The sequence below is a fragment of the Leopardus geoffroyi genome, chromosome D1, assembly GCF_018350155.1.
Source record: "Leopardus geoffroyi isolate Oge1 chromosome D1, O.geoffroyi_Oge1_pat1.0, whole genome shotgun sequence".
In the NCBI taxonomy this organism is placed as follows: Eukaryota; Metazoa; Chordata; class Mammalia; order Carnivora; family Felidae; genus Leopardus; species Leopardus geoffroyi.
The window spans coordinates 89,561,019-89,582,156 of NC_059329.1; the positions used below are offsets into that span (position 1 = coordinate 89,561,019).

The 21,138-nt window shown below is 47.8% G+C and overlaps 2 protein-coding genes across 2 annotated transcripts in view; one reads left to right on the forward strand and one right to left on the reverse strand.

Moving 5' to 3' along the window:
- Positions 1–13,220, reverse strand: part of PAMR1 (peptidase domain containing associated with muscle regeneration 1) — a 158,790-nt gene extending 145,570 nt beyond the window's left edge. The window contains exons 1-2 of the mRNA XM_045484979.1: positions 13,113–13,220; positions 11,325–11,418 (exon numbers count right to left, since the gene is read on the reverse strand). The gene's annotated coding sequence lies outside the window, so the exon portion shown is untranslated. The remainder of the gene's footprint in view (positions 1–11,324; positions 11,419–13,112) is intronic.
- FJX1 (four-jointed box kinase 1) lies at positions 12,598–15,095 on the forward strand. Its single transcript, XM_045484980.1, has one exon. The coding sequence runs from the start codon at positions 12,871–12,873 to the stop codon at positions 14,170–14,172; it is 1,302 nt and encodes a 433-aa protein (XP_045340936.1). The 5' UTR covers positions 12,598–12,870; the 3' UTR covers positions 14,173–15,095.
- The last annotated feature ends 6,043 nt before the right edge of the window (positions 15,096–21,138 follow it).

Below are 21,138 nucleotides of genomic sequence, written 5' to 3' on the forward strand. Positions count from 1 at the left end.
TTCATACTTTTTTTTTTCCCAACCAAGCACAGTATAGCTTTACTAACATGCCTATGCTGCAAGACGGACTGCCCTGAAATCACATAAAAAAAAAACCATCCCTACATGATTCCTTGGGGCCACATTCACTCAAAATAATGGAAATTTCAACTCGACGGCCCTGCTGGGGGAGTATCCTGAAGCCCACAGCTCCCATTTTTGTCGTTGTTGTATTTCTGTTGCTTCATTCTCTGCTGGTTTAATTAGTGCATGGTAGCGTCTGAAGCCACGTCGTTTCTATTCCAGTTCTGGCCAGAGGCAGTTAGCACAAAATACACAATATTTTTAATTCCAATAAAACTATTCAGCCTAATGGCCCTGTTCCAGCAACTTTAGAGGTTAGAACACTCAGCATCTGAAGCTGCAGATGAGGAACAAAGTTTTCCAACAGGGGCCGTAGAAAGAGGGCTCTTCGGGGGCGCCTGGGTGGCTCAGTCGGTTAAGCGTCCGACTTCAGCTCAGGTCATAATCTCACGGTTTGTGAGTTCGAGCCCTGCATTGGGCTCTCTCCTGTCAACACAGAGCCCACTTCAGATCCAATGTCCTCCTCTCTCTCTGCCCCTTCCCCGCTCAAAAATAAACAAACACTAGGGAAAGAAAGAAAGAAAGAAAGAAAGAAAGAAAGAAAGAAAGAAAGAAAGAAAGAAAGAAAGAAAGGCTCTTCAGAGGGCTCTCACAGTTGGATAGCAGCTCCTGGAAGTTCATGGAGCCCTGGTCTCCCAAACATCCCCAAAAGAGTAGCCTCAAAGGCTTGGCTTAAATTCACATTATTACAGGGGCTCCTGGGTGGCTCCGTCAGTTGAGCGTCCGACTTTGGCTCAGGTCATGATCTCACTGTTCACGAGTTCAAGCCCTGCGTTGGGCTCTGTGCTGACACCTCAGAGCCTGGAGCCTGCTTCAGATTCTGTGTCCAGTTCTCTCTCTGCCCCTCCTCTGCTTATGCTCTATCTCTCTCTCTCTCTCTCAAAAATAAACATTAAAAAAAATTTTTTTTAATTATATTATTATAGGGCTGGCTTGGGGAGAAGATATTGCATCAGAATTCCCCGTTTGTTATAGTTAAGGCTGAGACTGCTCCCTGTTCTGTGGCTCGTCCCAGAGCAGCCAGTGATGGGTGGCAGAGCTGCTGGGTCCTGGGTCCTTCTGAGCTGGCTTTCCTACATGGGGAAGGCGTTAGGTCTCAGTGGTCTGGAGACACAGTGGTCCAGGTTCCACTCTGGCTTTTCCGTTTAAGAGCTGTGCCAACTTGAGGGATCTACTGAAGCTCTCAGGCCCCTGGTTTCCTTGTTTACAAACTGGGGTTATAAAACCCACCGGCAAGGGCTTGTGAGGATATGGGGGTTGCCTGGCACACAGCCAGATGCAGTGAATGGTACCTGTTATCAGTCTATCCATCCTTTGTAAAGATGAGGCTTCTGCCTTCAAATAAGTAGTTTCTGATGATCTCCCCCAACAACACCCATTCCTAGGAAAAAAAAAAAGTCACAAGGAACGGGTGGGTGGCCAGGGAGAGGATTTACTGACACTGGGAAGGACGCTTCTGGGGCTAAGGGGAGAGGAGGTAGCCAAGCCAGGCCTCTGTGGTGCTGGCGTTGCCAGGAGGCATTGCAAGGACACAAAGCATTCCTCCAGCCCCTCCTGGACTGGCCGTGCTTCCCGCTTCTCACTTTTTCCTAAACCTCTCAGGCCCTGGCTGGCCTCCTCTTTCCTGGGAAACACAGATGGTCAGCACAGAAAATGCGGGCCGGATCTGAGCTTGCCTTATGCAAGACTGGCTACATCATCCTGCCCTAGGGCAATGAAATATTTTCTCTCTCTCTCTCTCTCTCTCTCTCTCTCTCTCTCTCTCATACACACCCACCCACCGAATATATCCTGCATACATTCAAGTTCTTCATATTCCCTGCCTCCCCATCACCATAGAGTAACAGCTAGTGACAGAACAATCACAGATGTCAGATGTCCTATTACTTTCGTTTACCTTAATAAGGAAGGTCTCAAACTCCTTTCCTAATCCAAGAGGCACCACTAAACAAATTTATGGAAATTCTGGATCTGCTAACTGGGGGAGTCAAAGCAGACACGCACGGTTATTGTTGTGTGGGTGTGTTTGCCATCGCAATTAACATTTACTCAGACCCAAGGCAGGCGTGTCACCTGTGACGTGTCGCTAGGCACGTGAATGACGAGTCACGGCAGACTGCTGCTTGGTTCTGATTTTCATTGGCTCCTTATCAAAGATGCGTACAATACACCCTGTCGAGACTGCCGAACTCTACTTATTTTATTGTTAGAGTCTTCCCATTCCTATCTAAAAAGTACCGCAAGGTGATAACGTGCCCCAAATCAAGCAACACAGAAGTGTCACGTGCATGATGGTCCAGCTAGGATGCGCTCGCCTATATACCACCTGCCCTGTCACGTGGTGGTAAAAGCTGGCTGAGCAGATGATGCAGAAACTTTTGTCCCAAACCGGACCAATCGGATTCCCTGTCCCCGGAATGTAAAAGCTTCAGTGGAAGGTGATGGGGGGTGGGGCTAAGCTGTCTTACACCTGTTCCCCTGACAGGAGGCCCTCCTGCTTATCTGGCTAGGGCTCCTGAGTTCTGGTATTTTCCAACACCCAATTTCCAGTTCTTCCATGGGTGAACTCTTCCAATGTCCTTCCACCAAATCCCATTTTCGCTCCTTGACTTAGTCAGCTTCTTTCGCTTGCCACCCAAGCCAATTCAAATGTAGCAGGTACAAATTTTACAACCACCCAAAGACAGAAGTACCAAAATGTCCCATTCTTTATTATTTTCTGTGTGATCCTAACTTTTTACTCGACCCTCCACACACACCCATTAATATTTACACAGCATGCTTTCCCCAAACACTCTAGGACATTGAAAGTAAAAATGTATACAACAAAAAGTCGAAGCGCCTCCCCCCACCACACACACACACACACACACACACACACACACACACCCCTTCTCCAGGAGTAATATTACTGACAGCTTATATGTATCCTCTCAGACACAACTCTATGCAGCTGGGCAAGTGCTTTGTGATACTGACTGACTGCCTATGATGTGCAACATGCCAGAAACTCTATCGGGACCTTTCACGTACTCCATTTTACCTACTCCCATAATCTCATGTAATTCTCCCAGACCTCCCAAAAAGCAAGCAAGCACTCATGTCCCATCTTACACATGAGAAAACCAAGGCAGGAGGACTTCTGTGTGGTCCAGCTCCCTTGCTGATCTTAAGGGGCACCCAGAGCTGCCAGACTAAATGATCCCCTCCGTGGGAAAAGACCTGCTTTAGTCTGTTGGCTTGGTGTTGCCTTGTGTGAGCAAGGGTATCCTACACAGGAGCAGAGAACAAAGAGAAAGATTTTTGTTTCTTACTATTTCTTCCTTGCCAACTTTGGGTTGTTTTATGATCCCCCCATCCCCACCCCCCAAAAAGTCACTTAGAAAATAATCCAATGATTGGTGATTTCTCCCACTTCCTCCCTCTGACTCCCTCAGGTCAAAGCTCCTGTTTATGCTCTGGTTATTTAACCAACAGAAAGAGCCAAGCCAAGAAAAAGATTTTACAATAATCCCTCTCTTTTCCCCTAACTCTCTTGATTGTTCTTTCCCTCCTCCTTTCTGTCATAGATGCCAGCAGGAGAAATAGACATCACCACTGATTGGGAGAGGAGCTTTTAAATATTTTAGCTCTTTAGGAATTGTCCCTGGGCTCTTTTTTCCTCCCTCCTTACCGGAGCGAGGAGCTTTAGTGGACATCGTAATATACACGTAACATCAACCTGTAACCATGTGGAAAACCAGAATAGTGACAGAGGCTGCAGGTGTGAACATAACTGAGCAAAGAGGGAATGCTATGGGAAAGCTCTGAGGCGGAAGTCAGGTGAAGTGTGTTCAAGTTCCAGGTCACCGGGTACTAGCTGTTCACCTTGTGCTCATCACACAACGCAATGAAGCTCAGCTTCCTCCTTCAGCACATCGAACAGTCACTCACGCCTGCCCCCTCCTGCTCCCTAGCAGGATGGTATAAAAATCCAACAGACTGGCACGGGAGAGTACTCAGCAAGACTGCAAGGGGTTATATAAATATATCACTGTCATTAATCCTCAGCCCTCTCCCGCTATTCCTTAGGCCCATATTGTCCCTAAAATGCAGCCATTCTTTAAACTCAGGCAGGCAAGAAACGGCCTCTGAGGTTTCTTGCTTCCTTTTTCCCTCAGTTGAAAGGAAAAGGAACCAGAGATGTTCAAAAGCACGTCGCGGTGTATGGTGTGTAACAAACATGACCGGCCCCACAGAGGCCTGCTCATCTCAGAGCTGGCTCTCGGGGAGAGGAGAAATCAGAGGAGAGATTACAGTGGGCATTCTTGTGTGCGATGCTCAGGCGATTCTGGCCCTGAGACAGCAATGGCGCCCTCCCCGAGACAGTTAGGTCAGCCCACTCTTTTTCCAGCCATTCTTATCCCACCTGATACAACATTAATCACACAGAACTTTCCAGTCCACACTATATCTCCCGGTAGTAGATGGGCTCAATCATGCAACACAGGAGAGATCTAAGTAAGCACCTGTTTCCGATGCTTGGGGGAAGACAATGTGCCAGTACCGAGGAAGAGACGAGTCCCTAGCGAGAGGTCCCTTTGCTGACTCACCAGGGTGTTTCTCAGCCCCAGGAGGCCATGTGCTATCGCGGTTAACGTATCTTTGCTCTTTCGGCAGACCACAGTTGGAATTCCTCTTGTGTCACTTAGCGGAAGCCTCCTGGGCCAAGTGTTACTTGTCACAACGCTCCAGTTTTCCCATCAGTGAAATGGGGGAATAACAACTCCGGGGCAGGATGGGGTGGGTTTTAAAGATTAAGCGCATGCAAAGCTCTCAGCACACCGCCTTGCGTGTAGGAAGCCCCCTGTTGGTATCGGTGTCCACCGGTATCCTCTACCCAGTTTGATCACAAGAAAACCTTTGACAGTTTGTTGGCCTGAAACAGAACCTGAGGTCCCGAGGAGGCCTGAGTGGGAGTAGCCCCGTGTTACGCGGAGTAAGGGGGAAGTCTGCCTGTTTCTCCACCAAGGGCAGAGGAGGAGACAGAGGACGGGGAAGGGAGGCTAGATGGACGAGGGCCTTGCACAGTGAGGAGACACCCTCCCCGCTCAAGTCTGGGAAGCCCCGAAGATCTTCGGTAAAGTCACTAAACTCATACCTTCGGTCCAAGTGGATTTGGTGGAGGAGGAGTCATGAAGACACCGAACTTGACAGCCACGTTAACGTATGCTGGGGCCAAGGCAACAAATAGGAACGCAGGAAGCAGGTGCAGAGGGACAAGCTTGAGGAACAAAGCCCCAGGGACCCTCAGAAATAGAGGGAAAGTCCCTGTACCCTCCCAAACCGTGGAATAGGAATCTGGATAAGATTAACTGAATTTCAAAAGAGCGGAGACGGTTCAACTAACAACAAGGCACCACACGACGGCCGCCATCTTCACCGCCGCCATCATCATCATCCCCAGATGTTATTGACCGTCTGCCTATGGGATGCGGAAGACTGGTTTTAGGCGATGCAACCTGGGGCCCAGGAAGCTGGCACACTCATAACCAGGGCTGTGTTACTGAAGACCTTCTAGCCGGCTTCCCCCCATCTCATTGTTGAAACTTGAAGCTATCTCTCCATTCACTCCTCCCCACTAGCGAGTGCCTGTTAGCTACCCCTTCCATTCCCTATTCAGTCCCACTGGCCATGACCTTCCCGGGTCTGCAGGTCTCTTGCTTTCCCACTTGGGCTGCTCACCAGTTCTGAGGACACTCGTCCGCACTGCAGGGAGCCCCTGGTTATGAATTACTTACCTGCTGGCCATCATTTTAATGTAAATGGATTTTAAAAAGCAGCAAAGGAATATATTTTCATTTGGAGTTAAAGCACCCATTTTTTATTTGAGTTTGAGTCTGGTCTAAAAGAGACGGCAGAGGAATGGCTCCAAGGCTAATATAGCTAATGATTATGATGGAGATCCCATGAGCAGCCGATATTTCACTGGCAGCCACCTCTATCCCGGCTTTGCTGCCTGCACCACGTTTTTTTTCTTTTTTTTTCCCACAGCCCCTTCCATTAACACCCACTGCATATGATGGAACCATTATGATAATATCTCCACTCGCAGAAGCCTCGATTGGTCTTGACACATTATCAACCTAAGAGCTCAGCCAGTGCACACGAAGCCCTATTTATAATAACCCTTGGCAGGAGCCACCAAAATAAAACCTGGTACTTATGGGCCACCTTTCATCTGAGAAAATCAGAAAGCTTTACAAGCTTAATTAAGCTTCAGCATCTATCTGACTGATGAGATGTGCAGGGCTCCCAAGGAAGCTGAGCGGGGACAGCATTGCTAATTGCGCACCGGATAAAGCTCTGGGTGGCAATGAACAAAGAAATCAACAAAGCTGGGGAGCGCCACCCCCTTTAGTGGGAAATGTTTGTTGAGTGAATTTCTTCAGGGTGCAGGGAAACAGTCCTAGATGGGTGACAAGGGGCTGTAGAAGATCTCTGACCCGGGGCTTCCCAAACTAGGGAGGGGGCCTGAGAATTGTTTCTTTTATCAAAAGCGGATTAGGCTAATCCCACATACTCAAGTGCTTTTAAGGATGAGGAAATTGAGCTCCTGAAGGATGTGGTAATCTGCCCGTGGGCACATGGCTGCTGAGCTCCCATGTTGTTCCCTCTGCTCGCCTGAATGCCCTTCTCCCGAAGCCTGACCTGCAAACCCCCACTTACCCTTCCAGACTCAGCTTAACATCTGCCTCCTTGGTGAAGCCTTCCTGGCCTTTCCTGGTAGATAGAATCTGTTGCTCCCTCCTCCGTGTTCCCAGATAGCTTATATTTCCATAATTGCTAGAGCAATCAATAATATTTACTGAGCAACTTACTAAGTGCTTAATGTGCATTTCATCCACACAATAATATTATGAGGCAGGTACAGTTCTCATCTCCACTTTTCAGATAAGTTAATGGGCTCAGAGAGATTAAGTGACCTTCCCAAGATGGCACAGCTAGCAAATGCAAGACTGGACCCGGCTGCAGGGCACATGTGCCTAAAGACTTCACTTCACTGCCTGCCCAGGAGCACAGTTGTGATGGGAGAGATCTATTTACGTGTTGGCTCCTCTCTGGTTTGTAAACTCCTCTGTGAGAGATGGTATCATCTAGGAATCACTGGTCTGCAAACAGCAAAAAGCCCCAATTTGGAGAGCGTTCAACCACGCAAGAAGTCCAGAGGAAAGGTGGCTTCAGGGTGGATTAATTTGAGGGCTTGATGACATTACCAAGGACCCGGGCTCCTTCCTTCTGCTCTGCCCGCCTCACTGTGTCCTCTTAGCTCCCTTTGCCGTCATACAGTGACTGTCCTATTCCAGCCCCCACAGCTGGACCTGAACCACGGAGAAAAGGGGCCACACCTTTTCCGTGTCTTTTTGCCATAATATGGATACCTTTTCCGGAAACATCTCTGGGGTCTTCAAGGTCTCACTGGCCAGAATGGCGTCACAAGCCTATGCCTACACCTAATACGGGCAAGGGGATTGAAAACACCGTGACTGGCTTAGCCCAACCAGGGCTCAGCTTCTCTTCCAGCCCCAGGCGCAGGGAGGAGAATGGGGAGCTGCCGGGAAGAAGGACAAAAGAGAAAGCTGAAGAGAACCAACCAAAGCTCCCAACACAAGCGTTAATGAGGAGAGAAAAACAGATGGCCCATCACTTACTGCCCAGTTCTTGGCCTTCGCCACTTGAAGACAAAATTGCAGTTGAACTAAATTATAGCAGAGAAAAAAAAAAAAAAACTCCTGTCCCCAAATGCCCAGCCCGGTATTTTTATCACCACACCCTGTAACTAGAGTATGACGCTATCTGACAGGTTCGTCTCGGCAACGGCTTTAAAACTTGCTAAATTAATTCGCCAGAGCACTAACCTTTAGATTCTAGTTTCTAACACCAGTGGCTACAGGAATCTTTTTCAAAAGCAGGTCAAAAAGGGAATAAAGAGGTTCATAAAAATGCTATTCTCACCATAAATTACGGGTTTATGTCAATTTTGACTTTCTTTCCAGAAACACAGTGTATTCTTAAAAGCAGGACTCATTCAGGCAGACAGATTAATTGCAAAGTCTACAACATTTCCTGACCTCCTTCTAGCTATCCAGCAGGATTTACCTGGAACAAGGTGTGTAAATACCTGCCCCTGGCAGCCAGGTATGTGAGGACGGGATCAGTTAAGCAATTCTTGAGCTCAAGACCCAATAAAGACATACCAAGGAAGGGAAAGTGATCCTCAAGCAGAAAAATACGGTACCCTAAGGGACAGAGAATGGGGGAAAGGCAGACCCAAATAAAACTATGGCCCAGAGAGGTTAGAAAGCTGCCCAGGGTCACAGAGCTAATAAACTCACACATAGTCACACAAATACTAGAAGAATGAACTCAGATAGTCTTTCAAGCATTTTAAATACAGGAGCTAATTTAATCCTCACAATGACCTACAAGGTTTGTTACCGATAAGTAGTGTTAATCATCAGATGTTACATAATTGTTACCATTAGTATTAGTAACACCAACAATACTCGTACAACCGCACTTTACAAATGAGTACACTGAGGCACAGAGAGGTCAAGTAACTTAAGGTTACATGCCCGGGAAGTTTTAAACCCAATTTGGCTTGAGGATTTGGTCTCTTAACAGTTTCACTTAGTAGCAACCCCAGAGAACATTTCAAAGCAAAATGTAATCTGAGTTGAGTCTACTTGGATTTAATGCAATAATTTCTTTTTTTTTTTTTTGCAAAGGGTTTGTCCTCCATCATTCTAGAATCTCAGCCCTGCCCTTTACTTACTATATGCCTTCAGGCTAGTCATTGGCTAGGCTTCAGCATTCCCATCTGTAAAAGGGGGACAATCGTATTTGCTGGAAAGGTTAAAGCAGATAACACGTGTGCGGGGCTTAGCCCCGTGCCAAGCCCATAATAAGCACTCGGTGTTTGCCGCCAGCTTTGTGATGATTATTAATATCTCGCTAGCACGTCCTAACAACTGCGTGAGGTAGGTAGGATTTATTACCCTCATTTCTCAGATGTGGAAATCTAAACTCATAGAAGGGAAATAACTGGCCAGAAAGGAAACAGCCAGAATGTGGAAATGCCAGACTTGGGAAACGTTCCAACTCCAAGCCTCCAGCCCTGCTCCCAACCCTCCACTCCACCCCCACCCTCTTCCCCAGGAGGCACTGTTAAATGAGCCACATCATTCTTCAAACAGAACTATGGAAAAATTTGAAGCAACTGGAAGTCAAGGCTCACGGAGAAGCTCCGAGGAATATTAAGAAAGTTTTCAAGGTGAAAATAGGTTCATAGGGACAGATGAGCAGCACCTTCCTTTATCCGCAAGCATCAGACTGTGCTATCCCACAGTCTGAGCCACAGTGACTTGGCCAGGAGCGGGGGAGAGGAGTGTCCTTGGACTGGGAAGTAAAGGCAGGAGGGAGTGTGGTCATCTTACAGGTAAAAACACAGGGGTGTGTTTAAATACTCTCTAAAATCACCATTTTAAAACTGCATTCCATTGGGGGCTTGCGTTTTGGTTTTGGCTTATTCCTTTGGTTTGACGGAACTCTGCATTTCGGTGCATTTGTTCAAGTTTCTGTTAGCGCATCCCATTGTGGTATGAGGTGCATTCAGTCCTGTAGCTACGGGCAAAGGGCTACGATAAGGTCAGCCCATCCTCCTAGGGGTAAGAGCTTAGCCAACCTCTTGAAGGCCCAGTTTTCTTCGTCAGTACCAGGAACATGGCTGAAAGATTCCGGGATGTGGAGTTGCTGGGTTGGAGGCCAGCTCTCCCTGAAGGAAAGCTACGTGCTTCCTCTTCCTACATTATGTGGAGCCTTCACCAACATTTTTTTTCCTTTTAAACTGAATGAAAGTTCTTATTTTGTACCTTTTAGTAGTACAGATTTTATTTAAAAAATTAAAAAACTGGGGCGCCTGGGGGGCTCAGTCAGTTAAGCGGCCAACTTCGGCTCAGGTCGTGATCTCGCGGTCTGTGAGTTCGAGCCCTGCGTCGGGCTCTGTGCTGACGGCTCAGAGTCTGGAGCCTGTTTCAGATTCTGTGTCTCCCTCTCTCTCTGACCCCCCCCCCCCATTCATGCTCTGTCTCTCTCTGTCTCAAAAAGAAATAAACGTTAAAAAAAAAAAAAGTAAAAAAAAAAGTAAAAATAAAAAACCCAACATGCCACTTGCCGAAACTTAATCTCATTAACATTCCAATGACTTATTCACCAAATCGTACTGAACACCCACTAAGTGCCAGGCACGGTGCCAGGCAGCCCTGAAACAGACAAGAGGGACTCCTTGCCTCATAGTTTACAGTGAACTATCCCTGGCAGTTCTCTATAGTTTTTGTTAACAGCTAAAAAGACAAAGACGCCGACTACTTTTCATTTCCCCATAGCACCTAGGACATGTCACGGACTGTGGTAGCCGCCTAATATTCTCAGAATTTAACTGAAATAATGAATTATCCTGTGAAACATGCATACACAGATGATATTCCACTTGTGCCCACAAGGTGGAGATCTTGCTTACAGTTTACCCAAGCTGAAAGCATCGCGTTCAAAAAAAAAATTCTCAGAAGTTAAACCAAAAGACAAAAAATCAAATTCAACTTACTGAGCATCTATTTGGTGTAATATATTATATTAGGTGGTAAGAAAAATAAAAGGTTGTCAAGAAACATTAGTCCCTGCCCTTTAGGGAAACAGAAGGTACAGAGCATACACAGAGCAGAAAGTACCTTTTACTGAATTAATATGTTTTGATGCATACATATGGGAGCCACAGTCGGCGCATCATCAGATAAGATCTATAAAAAGGCATGATATAGCTGTGTGGTGTGGAACAGATTCAACAAAGACTCCACACTTCAGCCAATATGGAAACACTTGAGGGCATATAGGGTAAGCACTAGAAGGCTCCAGATACGGTCTGTTGATGCCTCTGTTCAGCCACAAACATGAGGGCGTCTGCCCTATAACTCTAAACATTCATTCTTTGGAGAATAAAATATAATCAGTGCCAGCTGATGAGCTCATAAAGTCAAAAACCCCCATGTGCACCTGACGGAGGATAAAGAGAGAAAAGAAACACATTTAAGAAAACATGTCAAACCCCTGCTTTCAGGAGGTGGATTCCACCTTCACCCCCACCCCACCCCCATCTTGTGTCTTACCTGTTTTGTTTCTGGGACGTGCTCCTGCAGAGAGGGAAGGGGGAAAGTCAATTCTTATCCAAGAGCCTTCCTGGTGGCTTGAACCCAGAGGCGGCTGGAAGACAATGTGGTCTGTTATGTCATTGTTTTGGGTTTTTTCTCTTCCACCCCCTGCCCAATCATATTTTTCCCTTAAGCCATTAAACCAGCAAGTCAAATGTAATATCAGGATTCTTTTTCATTCGAATTGAAAGTCACTTTTGGAGACGAAAGTAACTGGCTAAATGACAACGATTTAAAAAAAAAAATGAAGATGCTGGCAACTTGATAAAGTAATGAGCTTCTTGATGAAGGGAAAATCAGGTGGCACGCCGCCAGAAGGCCCAAGTTTGAATTTTAGTTTGTGCACTTGCTAAGTCTAGCATATTGAGCAAGCCTTCTCCCTGCCTCAGTTTCCTCGTGGGCAAAACTGTATCATTTCTTGAGAGAGAGAGAGAGAGAGAGAGAGAGAGTGTGTGTGTGTCCCTGGCACCTCTACCTCCTGCACTAGGTCGGATCCTGGGTTACACAATGCTCTCTTAGCAACCTGAACCTCTCCCAGGAACGTCAGCTCCTCGAACACGGGGAGAATCTGTGGGTTTTACTGCCGTGAGACCGACGCTTTACTGAATCGATGAACGAAAGGCTAGGAGCTGCCCTAGGTGTTCTATTACTTGCACAGCCAGGTTTAATGCCCCCGTGAGTCCCACGGGAAAGACGGAACCACCAACGTCAAAGCGCACACGCCCGCAGCGACCCGCCGCGGTAAGCACAGTCGGAAAGGGGGGTCGTTTCAAAGTTGTTTGCTACAGACGGTTCCTCTAAACCGGGCTGGAGTCACATCCTCCGTGGCTCGGAGAGATTCCCAGGGATTTACATAAAGGCAGGGTGAATCACACCGTCGGAAAGCGAGCAGGCGAAGGGACCCGCCCCAACACTCGCCAGGCGGCGCCCAGAGCGCGGCAGGGGTCAGTCTGAACTTTGCAGGAGGCCGGCGCTGCCCCGGCGCGGGGACCCGGCGACCTCTCCAACCAGGGACCTAGCCGCGGCCCTCCTACCCCGCGCCACTCCAGCTCGGTGCCGCCCCCTCCGACGCCCCCGCGCGGGCGCCGCCAGCCCGGCTTCCTCCAGGCCGCTAAGTCCCCGACCGAAGTGGGGCCGCCTCTCCCTCTCGGAAAGAACCATCGCCGCTTTAAGGGGAAGAGGAGGGGAAGGGGGCGGGGGAGTGGGGGGCGGGGAGCCGCGGCCGCGGAGGGGGAGGGGGATCCCCCTCGCTCCCACGTGGTCCGGGCGCCTGTGAATCGCGCCCGCCCGAGGGTCTCACAGCGAAATACAAAAGCAGCTGGGAAGCGGCGGCGAGGCGAGTTCCCAGCGCGGGGCGGAGCGCCAGGCAGAGCCCCGCTGCCGCGATGGGGCTGAGGCGCCCGGAGCCCCGGAGCCAGCACGCTGCCGGGCCCGCCTCGCCGCCGGGACCCGGGCGCCCGGGCTCGGCTTGAAGCGGCGGCGGCCCCGGCACGGCCGGGGGAGCATGGGCAGGAGGATGCGGGACGCCGCCGCCGCCGCCGCGGGGCTCTGGCTGCTGGCGCTGGGCTCGCTGCTGGCGCTGTGGGGCGGGCTCCTGCCGCCGCGCACCCAGCCGCCCGAAGACCGACTCCCGCGGCGCCCGGCCCGGAGCGGCGGCCCGGGGCCCGCGCCTCGCTTCCCCCTGCCCCCGCCCCTAGCGCGGGACGCCCGCGGCGGCTCCCTGAAAACTTTCCGGGCGCTGCTCACCTTGGCGGCCGGCGCGGACGGCCCGCCCCGGCGGCCCCCGGGTGAGCGCGAGCGACACGTGCCAGCCCGGCGGCTCGGGCCGGAGGGGCGCGCCGTGGTGCACGGGGGCGTCTTCTGGAGCCGCGGCCTGGAGGAGCAGGTGCCCCGCGGCTTCTCGGAGTCGCAGGCGGCGGCGTGGCTGGAGGCGGCGCGCGGCGCCCGGGTGGTGGCCCTGGAGCGCGGCGGCTGCGGGCGCAGCTCCAACCGGCTGGCCCGCTTTTCCGACGGCACCCGCGCCTGCGTGCGCTACGGCATCAACCCCGAGCAGATACAGGGCGAGGCCCTGTCCTACTACCTGGCGCGCCTGCTGGGCCTACAGCGCCACGTGCCGCCGCTGGCACTGGCCCGGGTGGAGGCTCGCGCCGCGCAGTGGGCGCAGGTGCAGGAGGAGCTTCGTGCCGCACACTGGACGGAGGGCAGCGTGGTGAGCCTGACGCGCTGGCTGCCCAACCTCACGGACGTGGTGGTGCCCGCGCCCTGGCGCTCGGAGGACGGCCAGCTGCGGCCCCTGCGTGCCGCCGGGGGCGAGCTGGCCAACCGCAGCCAGGCGGAGCTGGTGGACCTGGTGCAGTGGACCGACTTGATCCTTTTTGACTATCTGACGGCCAACTTCGACCGGCTCGTCAGCAACCTCTTCAGCCTGCAGTGGGACCCGCGCGTCATGCAGCGCGCCACCAGCAACCTGCACCGCGGCCCCGGCGGGGCGCTGGTCTTTCTGGACAACGAGGCGGGCTTGGTGCACGGCTACCGGGTGGCGGGCATGTGGGACAAATATAACGAGCCGCTGCTGCAGTCGGTGTGCGTGTTCCGCGAGCGGACTGCGCGGCGCGTCCTCGAGCTGCACCGCGGCCAGGACGCGGCCGCCCGGCTGCTGCGCCTCTACCAGCGCCACGAGCCTCGCTTCCCGGAGCTGGCCGCGCTCGCCGACCCCCACGCTCAGCTGCTGCAGCGCCGCCTCGACTTCCTCGCCAAGCACATTTTGCACTGTAAGGCCAAGTACGGCCGCCGACCGGGGACTTAGCGTACCCTGGAGGAAGAGAGAGAGAGACCCCTGGCTGAGGAATGGCTGATGGGGGAAGGGCCGTCGCTTCGGCCGCCGCGGGGGACCAGCCGGCCAACGCCCAGCCAGTGGCCGGAGCGGGAAGGAGGCTAAAACTTCAGCTTCACCCACCTGCCCCTTTCTCTCCGTCTCCCGCCGTTTCCTTTCAAAGTTCTGGGAGGACGAACTCACCGGGGGAAGAAGTGAACCATTCCTTCCGCCCAGCCTCTGAAAGGATTCTACCCTGTGCCAGCACTGAGTTTGGATCCGAAGAAACGGGCTGCGGAGTTTGGCCCCCGGGTGGCCGTCTCCGTGGGAGATGCATCCCATTCCTTGGCCCCCCGCATTCCCCTTCCGAAAAAGGAAAACTTCTGTTTGAGCCGTTGAGCTAATCCTGCATTTCCTACCAAACGCTGCGCTGGTGGCCCCGGAGCTGGGCTGTGACATTGGCTGGTGGAGCCCCCTTCCTGTGTTCCGCCTTTGTTCCAGCACCGTGATGGTGAGATCACTGTTAGGAGCTGGGGGAAGGCTCCCGATAGGACAAAGAGAGCTGGACCTTCGGAACCGGGGTGGGGGTCTTACAGAGCCTGACAATGAGTCTGACTTGTTCCTTACAACACTTGTCATTTTGGCCCAAGGGCTACAAATACAGGACCGGCTGTATGCGCTGAGTCAAGTAATGAATTTCTTCTTCCTCCCCCCTCCCCATCGACCAAAATTTTGACAATGATGATGTTCACCAGAAGAAAATGAATTTCGTGCACTTTACTTTGTTTTTATTTTAATTTTTTATTAAGAAAAACTTTTTTATTTGACAGAATTTGCCTTCTGTGTATATATGTGCATAAAGTGTTGTAAATATGCTAAACAAACTTATATTTCAATAAAAGGGAGTTTAAAATTTAGAATTTAATTTATGTGGTTTTAAGTGTGGGAGATACCTGATGCCCTACCAGCTTTTTAGAATAAGCCTTAGGGTTTCTCCCTTGTGGATGTGCTTTACAAAACAAAGGATGCATATATATCCCAATTGTCACTATCAGAACTTGGAGAATTAAACAAAGACAAGAGCAGATTCTCTGTCCTCTTTGCTCAGATGAACCCTAGTGCTGGAAATTTCAGAGTTCAGCATAAAATGTGGGGGAGAGAGAGGAAAGGAAAGAATTCTACTTCCTGGCAAATAAAACTTTAATATGAAAGGATTTTCACTGCAATATATTTCTATATTGATCAGTTGGCAAATATTGTAGAACCAGATGTGCAGACTAAAATGTGACAAATGCCCCCCCTTTTAAACTTAACTACAGTGGACACGTGTTGCCCATTATTTTCAGCATTGTAATTGCTGCGCATCACAATATGTACAGATAATAAGCTGAACACATACTGCAAATAGGGAGAGAAAGTCATAAATTAATTCTTCTCGTTAAATTCCATTTTATCCAGGAGGTCATAATCTCCAACATCTGGACCTCTCCAACTCTCAAGAGTTTTTTCCCCCCAGGTACTAATTGCACAGTGCCCTCAGAATAGCCATGGTGAGACCAAGAAAGTGGGCAGTACTTTGTATGTGACCTTTGAATCCTTGCTTTTTGGGGACTTCAAACTCAGAAAATATTTTTGGATTGTCTTAAGCTCCTTTTTGACCCATGAGGGAAGAGGAGAGGGGGGTTGGTTTGTGTTTGTTTTAAACCCTCCGGTGTTTAATCTTGACATTTCATTCGATCTCTGGGTCCAAGTGACCTTACTTGTCATCTCATTTTTATTTAATGACTTTTAACTCCAAGCAACTTTTGTTTACTTTAATAGTTGGTTTATTTGGTGTGCATTTGTAAGCCTAGGGTTTTCTAGACTCCTGAAGATAATTGAATCTCTGTGGGTTCCCCCTCTCACTCCACATTACAACACAGCCCTGCGTAACTTCACTATTTAATACCATCCTTACCCTTTTAGTGCCTTATGCTAAGCCAAATCTTATTTCAACTGAAAAAAAAAGTCCATAAACTTTGTGGGATAAGCCAAATTTTTTCATTAGTACAGCCACAGAATGTACTGATGATGGCAAATACTATCTTCTTTTCAAGATCTTGTTCGTGTGAGACCTCTGATAATTATACCTTTCAAAAAGAAACATTTTCCATTTCTGATGATTAATAACTATATGAGACTTGCTGCCTAAGTCAGCCCAGGCTGCTCCAAGAAAAGGATAAATATTTAGCAACCTGCATTTTTACTCGACATGTTCATTGAGGAAAACGATGAGCAGGAAGAAGTTCGAAGTTTCACAGAATACGCAGGAAATACACCCTGACTCCCACGTAGCATCAGCATTGGTGAGTTCAGGGTCAGCAGCATTCTTTATGTGCCCAAGCCCAGACCTGACCAAACCAGAGCAAGAAACTAAGCATCATTTAAATGGCTGTTCTCAGATTCTTTAGTGAACCATATCTGCCTGTTCGAGAAGTAAGTGTAATTACATGGTGGAGTTGGTAAGGGAACCAAGGCTTAATTACAGAGAACAGGCCTTAACTGTTGCCATTCCTCGTGGATAATCGGTAGGCTATGGCATGGAAAGATCAATTAAAGATTTGCCATGGTCAGTGAATAGTGGTAGGGCCAAATCATTTTTCAGATGACGAAAAAAAAATTTTTTTAACTTTCGGGCTACAGCGTGATGTGGAAAGAGTAATGGATTCTGCAGGCAAACTGTATCCTGAATCCTGCCCCTCACCTATTTACTTTCAGCAAATCATTTAACTTAGTTCCCTCATCTATGAAATGGAGATTCCATCAGAGTATTGTGGGATTTAATGTTAACCTATAAAACATAAGGGCATGTAATAGGTACTTAAAAAAAAAAAAAACCCTCACTTCCTTTTCATCTTTAAAAAAAACCTCTTGCCCTTCTTGTACTTCAGTAAACTTCTACTAATTTTCATCATCAAAGCCAAATCTAGCAGTTTCCAAAGTCAGTTTTCGGTTTTTGAAGTGTGATAATAAATGAATTCAGCACAGTACTGAGGACCCTCTCCCAGCACCATGAAAGCACTGGATGAGGCCCAGGGCACAGGTTTGGTCTCTACATGGGCTTGAGGGGGTGTTTTCTGGACCCAAGCAGATGCCTCACCACCAAAGCAGCTATCCTACAAATATATGAAGGTAATTTTTTTTTTTTTTAAATAAATGGCTTGTCGCAGATCTATCATCACTTCTGGAAAGCATCAGAAAGTGATGAATCTTCGCAAGGACAATCCTCCCCCGGTTCCTTCGGCCAAGAGAAAGTAGGCAGTTGACCTTTTCTCCCTGGATTTGGCTATTGATTAATTCACTTCGTCAGTGACATGGTTTCTACACTATTAACAGTACTCACCCTCCTGTCTTCGGATCAGGAAGAAAAACATTATTTTAACACATCTCCATGCTTCTCAACCTTGTGCAACTAGGAGAGTCCACCAAGGCCTAAAGGTTGACTATGTGGATTAAATGAGTAAATATTTATAATATTCTCAGAACAATACCTGGCACATAGTAAATGCGTTACAAGTGTTTGTTTCTTGATGAGGGTGATCATTCTAAGTCCAAACCAGAGGCACTTTGAATCCCGGGCAGGATCCTCTTTCATAATCCTGCTTTGTCTTTGCAGTCATAGAACACTTTCTGCATGCTTCTATTTCGGCTCAGGAAGACCAGCCAGAGTGCATGAGTCTGGCAGGAATTACCTAAAGCCCACAGTTGTCAGCTGGTTGTCTCCTTTCTGAGAATGCCTTCTATGTGAGTGGTCACAGGCACCCCCTCTTTTTCACAGGGAGGCTGTGATTCTGTTTCTCGAGTGGCTCATCAGCTCCAGGCTGCAGTCAGGGGTGGAATTTTGCACCTTCTGAGCTACCCAACAGTCGTGGATTATCCACGCCTGGCCACTGACGTTTGTCCCTCTACACACCCGCTCCACCTCGCAGAGCGTCAGATGCTGTATGGCATAAGGTTGGCAGAATTAGTGGAGGAGGAGAAAGGGGAGTCCAGCCGACCCAGAAGCACAGGAATTGCTCCAAAAGGGGACTAGAATGTCAGCTGCCGCGGTATGGAAGCCACAGGGCAAGCGTTGACACCCACCAACTAGTATTCTTCCATCATCAGAGTCGACCGTTAAGGATCTTGGGAGTCAAGAGATCTGGACTACTTCTGATACGCGGTACTTGAGAAAGTCATTTACCCCCTCTGGCTCCGGGCATCTTACCTGGAACACAAAGCGATTACATTGGCGACTTTCTCATTTTTTTCACCAGAACTCATAGTTAAGGCACACGCTTTACAGTGTGAACCAACATGTGTACACACACACACACACACAACTGAAACAAAAGTTTCTCAAAACAGTATATGCAAAAGGCGTTTAATATTCAATTTTATTCTATCGCCTCCTTCTTTACTTTCCAGTGCTAGCTGTGACCCTCTAAACGGATTTCATACCTCACCCGTGGAGCACAGACTCCACACTACAAAACACTGAGTTAGACGGTGACGGGCAAAGTCCTTTCCAGCTCTAAGACTCCGGAGAAATTTGACTTGTAACCAGTTTTATACCACCTACTACAATCTTTCTCCAAAGGGAATACAGACGTCAATGGTGTATAATCTTTAAAAGCAAAAGACAAGGGTTTTATTTCAAAACGTAATTAGGAGAACTGCTCAAAATCTTCCAGTAAGTTCTGCCTATAAACACCTTTAAGATCCACTAAATGTGGGAGGTAACTTGCAGTCTGTTCCAACCATGTGTAAGCAAGTAGTGCTGCTTTGGAGGAAGAAAAAAAATCCTTTGCATCTCTGCCTTAACATGGCCCAAGGACGACTCAAGAGGACACTTTCTTTTCTGTGTATTCATAAAGATCAGATGTAGGAGTCATAATTTTTTAATGTGACTGTTTTACCAATTCCTCTTTTCTATGTCCTGCTGTGGGGGAAACTGCATTAATAAACTATGTCTCAATGCTGCCTTGCTGGAATTTTTTTTCTCTGCAGGACTCCACCGAATATAGCGAAAGGAATGCTCATTTTTATTTATCTTTTCAACTTTCCTTCCATTTAGGATATGTCTTCCTGACACTTTTGAAATTTTTCTCTTAATGGCACCCTAATATGTTTAGGAGAATAGAGAACAAATTGTTCATTGAGTACTCACAACAACAAAAAAGAACTCTTTCTCCCCCTGTCTTTGGTGCCATATGGTATCTTTTATGGTTTTAGCAGTTATTTTACACCCTATCCAGAAAAATTAAATAGCTTATGGAACTGGCATTTTTCTAGTATCAGCTTAGAGATTTTACTTTGCTGAGAAATTGTGGGTTAATAATAGAGCAATGTCACTTTTAATTTGATGGTCCTACATCAGGCATTATCTCTGCCTGTTTGCACCCTCCCTCAATGATTTTTTTAAATGCTCATTAAAGAAATTGTCCCCAATCTACAAACGACCTGGAGAAGCAAGGCGAGTGGGGAATGACCACAGCCATGATTTTCATCTCTTTTTTCTTTTAGTTGTGATGAAACATGCATAGCATATAATTTGCCATCTTAACCATCTTTAAATGTGCAATTCAGTGATACTATGCTATCATTGTTGTACAACCATACCATTATTTATTTCCAAAACATTTTCATCATACCAGACCAAAATACTGTCATCATTAAGCAATAACTCTCCAGCCCTCCTCTCCCCAGCCTCTGGTAACTTCTAATCGACCTTCTGCCTTTCTGAATTTGCCTATTCTAGATATTTCATAGAAGTGGAATCATACATGACTTGTCTTTTTGTGTCTGGCTTCTTTCACTTACACAGCCATGATCTTGGTCACGGAGGCAACACAATACCATTTGGGTCTGATTTCCACCATTTAATAAATAGCCCTAGACTTTCAGGTGAATCGACAAGCTCATTTTTCTCATCAGGAAAGCAATGGCAAGACTAGATGTTTTCTAGAATCCCTTCCAACTCTAGGAAAATACCATGATTTTATATACAACAACTCTGTAAATAAATTCCATCCCTAACTTCCAATTTCTTTTCTCTGAAGATTCAGTAACTTTTTAAGTGCCTCCTTAAAAATTCCAGGCCATGGGCTAATCACTGTGGATTCAGTGGTTAGCAAGATAGGTAAGTTGCTTGCCTTCAAGGAGCTTAGAGTCTAATGAGGAAGCTGGAACATTATCTAGCAGAAACAATACATGATTAATGCTATGAAAAAGGAAAGTACTATGGGACCATGTGGCAGGACTTTGTAAGCTGCTCTGGGAGAAGGTCAAGGAAAGCTTACAAGTTGGTTTTGGATTTATCTTTGAATTTATGGAAGTTCTGAAGACAAGGAAACTACCAAAAGAGAGATTTTTGTAGTAATTCTAAAGATGTCCTGATGGCAAGACCACAGGGGGGTTGATCTCTAAAGCTTGTCTTGCAGGGTTGATGGAGTCCCATGTTAGTGGTTTAAGTTTAAGGTTTTTGTGCCTCAGGAATGGCACCAGCTTTCTGCAATATGACATACATTTAAATATTAATTATCCTGAGGTTGGGTTCAAGGGCAAGGTTACGCTATAGGAATGTATATCATGGGAAAATTACTTCTGTCAATAATAACTCCTTTTTGCTTAACATGTACTAACAAACAAGCCTTTGTGTTAGGCATTTTGCAGGGAATTAGCGATGACTATGGATTGAATATTTATTTTACAGATGTGGAAACTAAGCCTCAGAGAGGTTAAGGTCAAAGAGGTGGGGTTGCTACTTAAAGACAAATCTGTCTAATACCAGAGAGTACATTGTTCTATTTAGTTTTTCTCTTTTGTCTTCCTTTCTTTTTTTATTCCCTCATTTTTCTTAATATTAGTCTTTTGTAATTGGTTTCTTTCAAGATGTCTTTGTTTTTGGTGTCCTGTAATCTCATGATGTAGTTGGATATG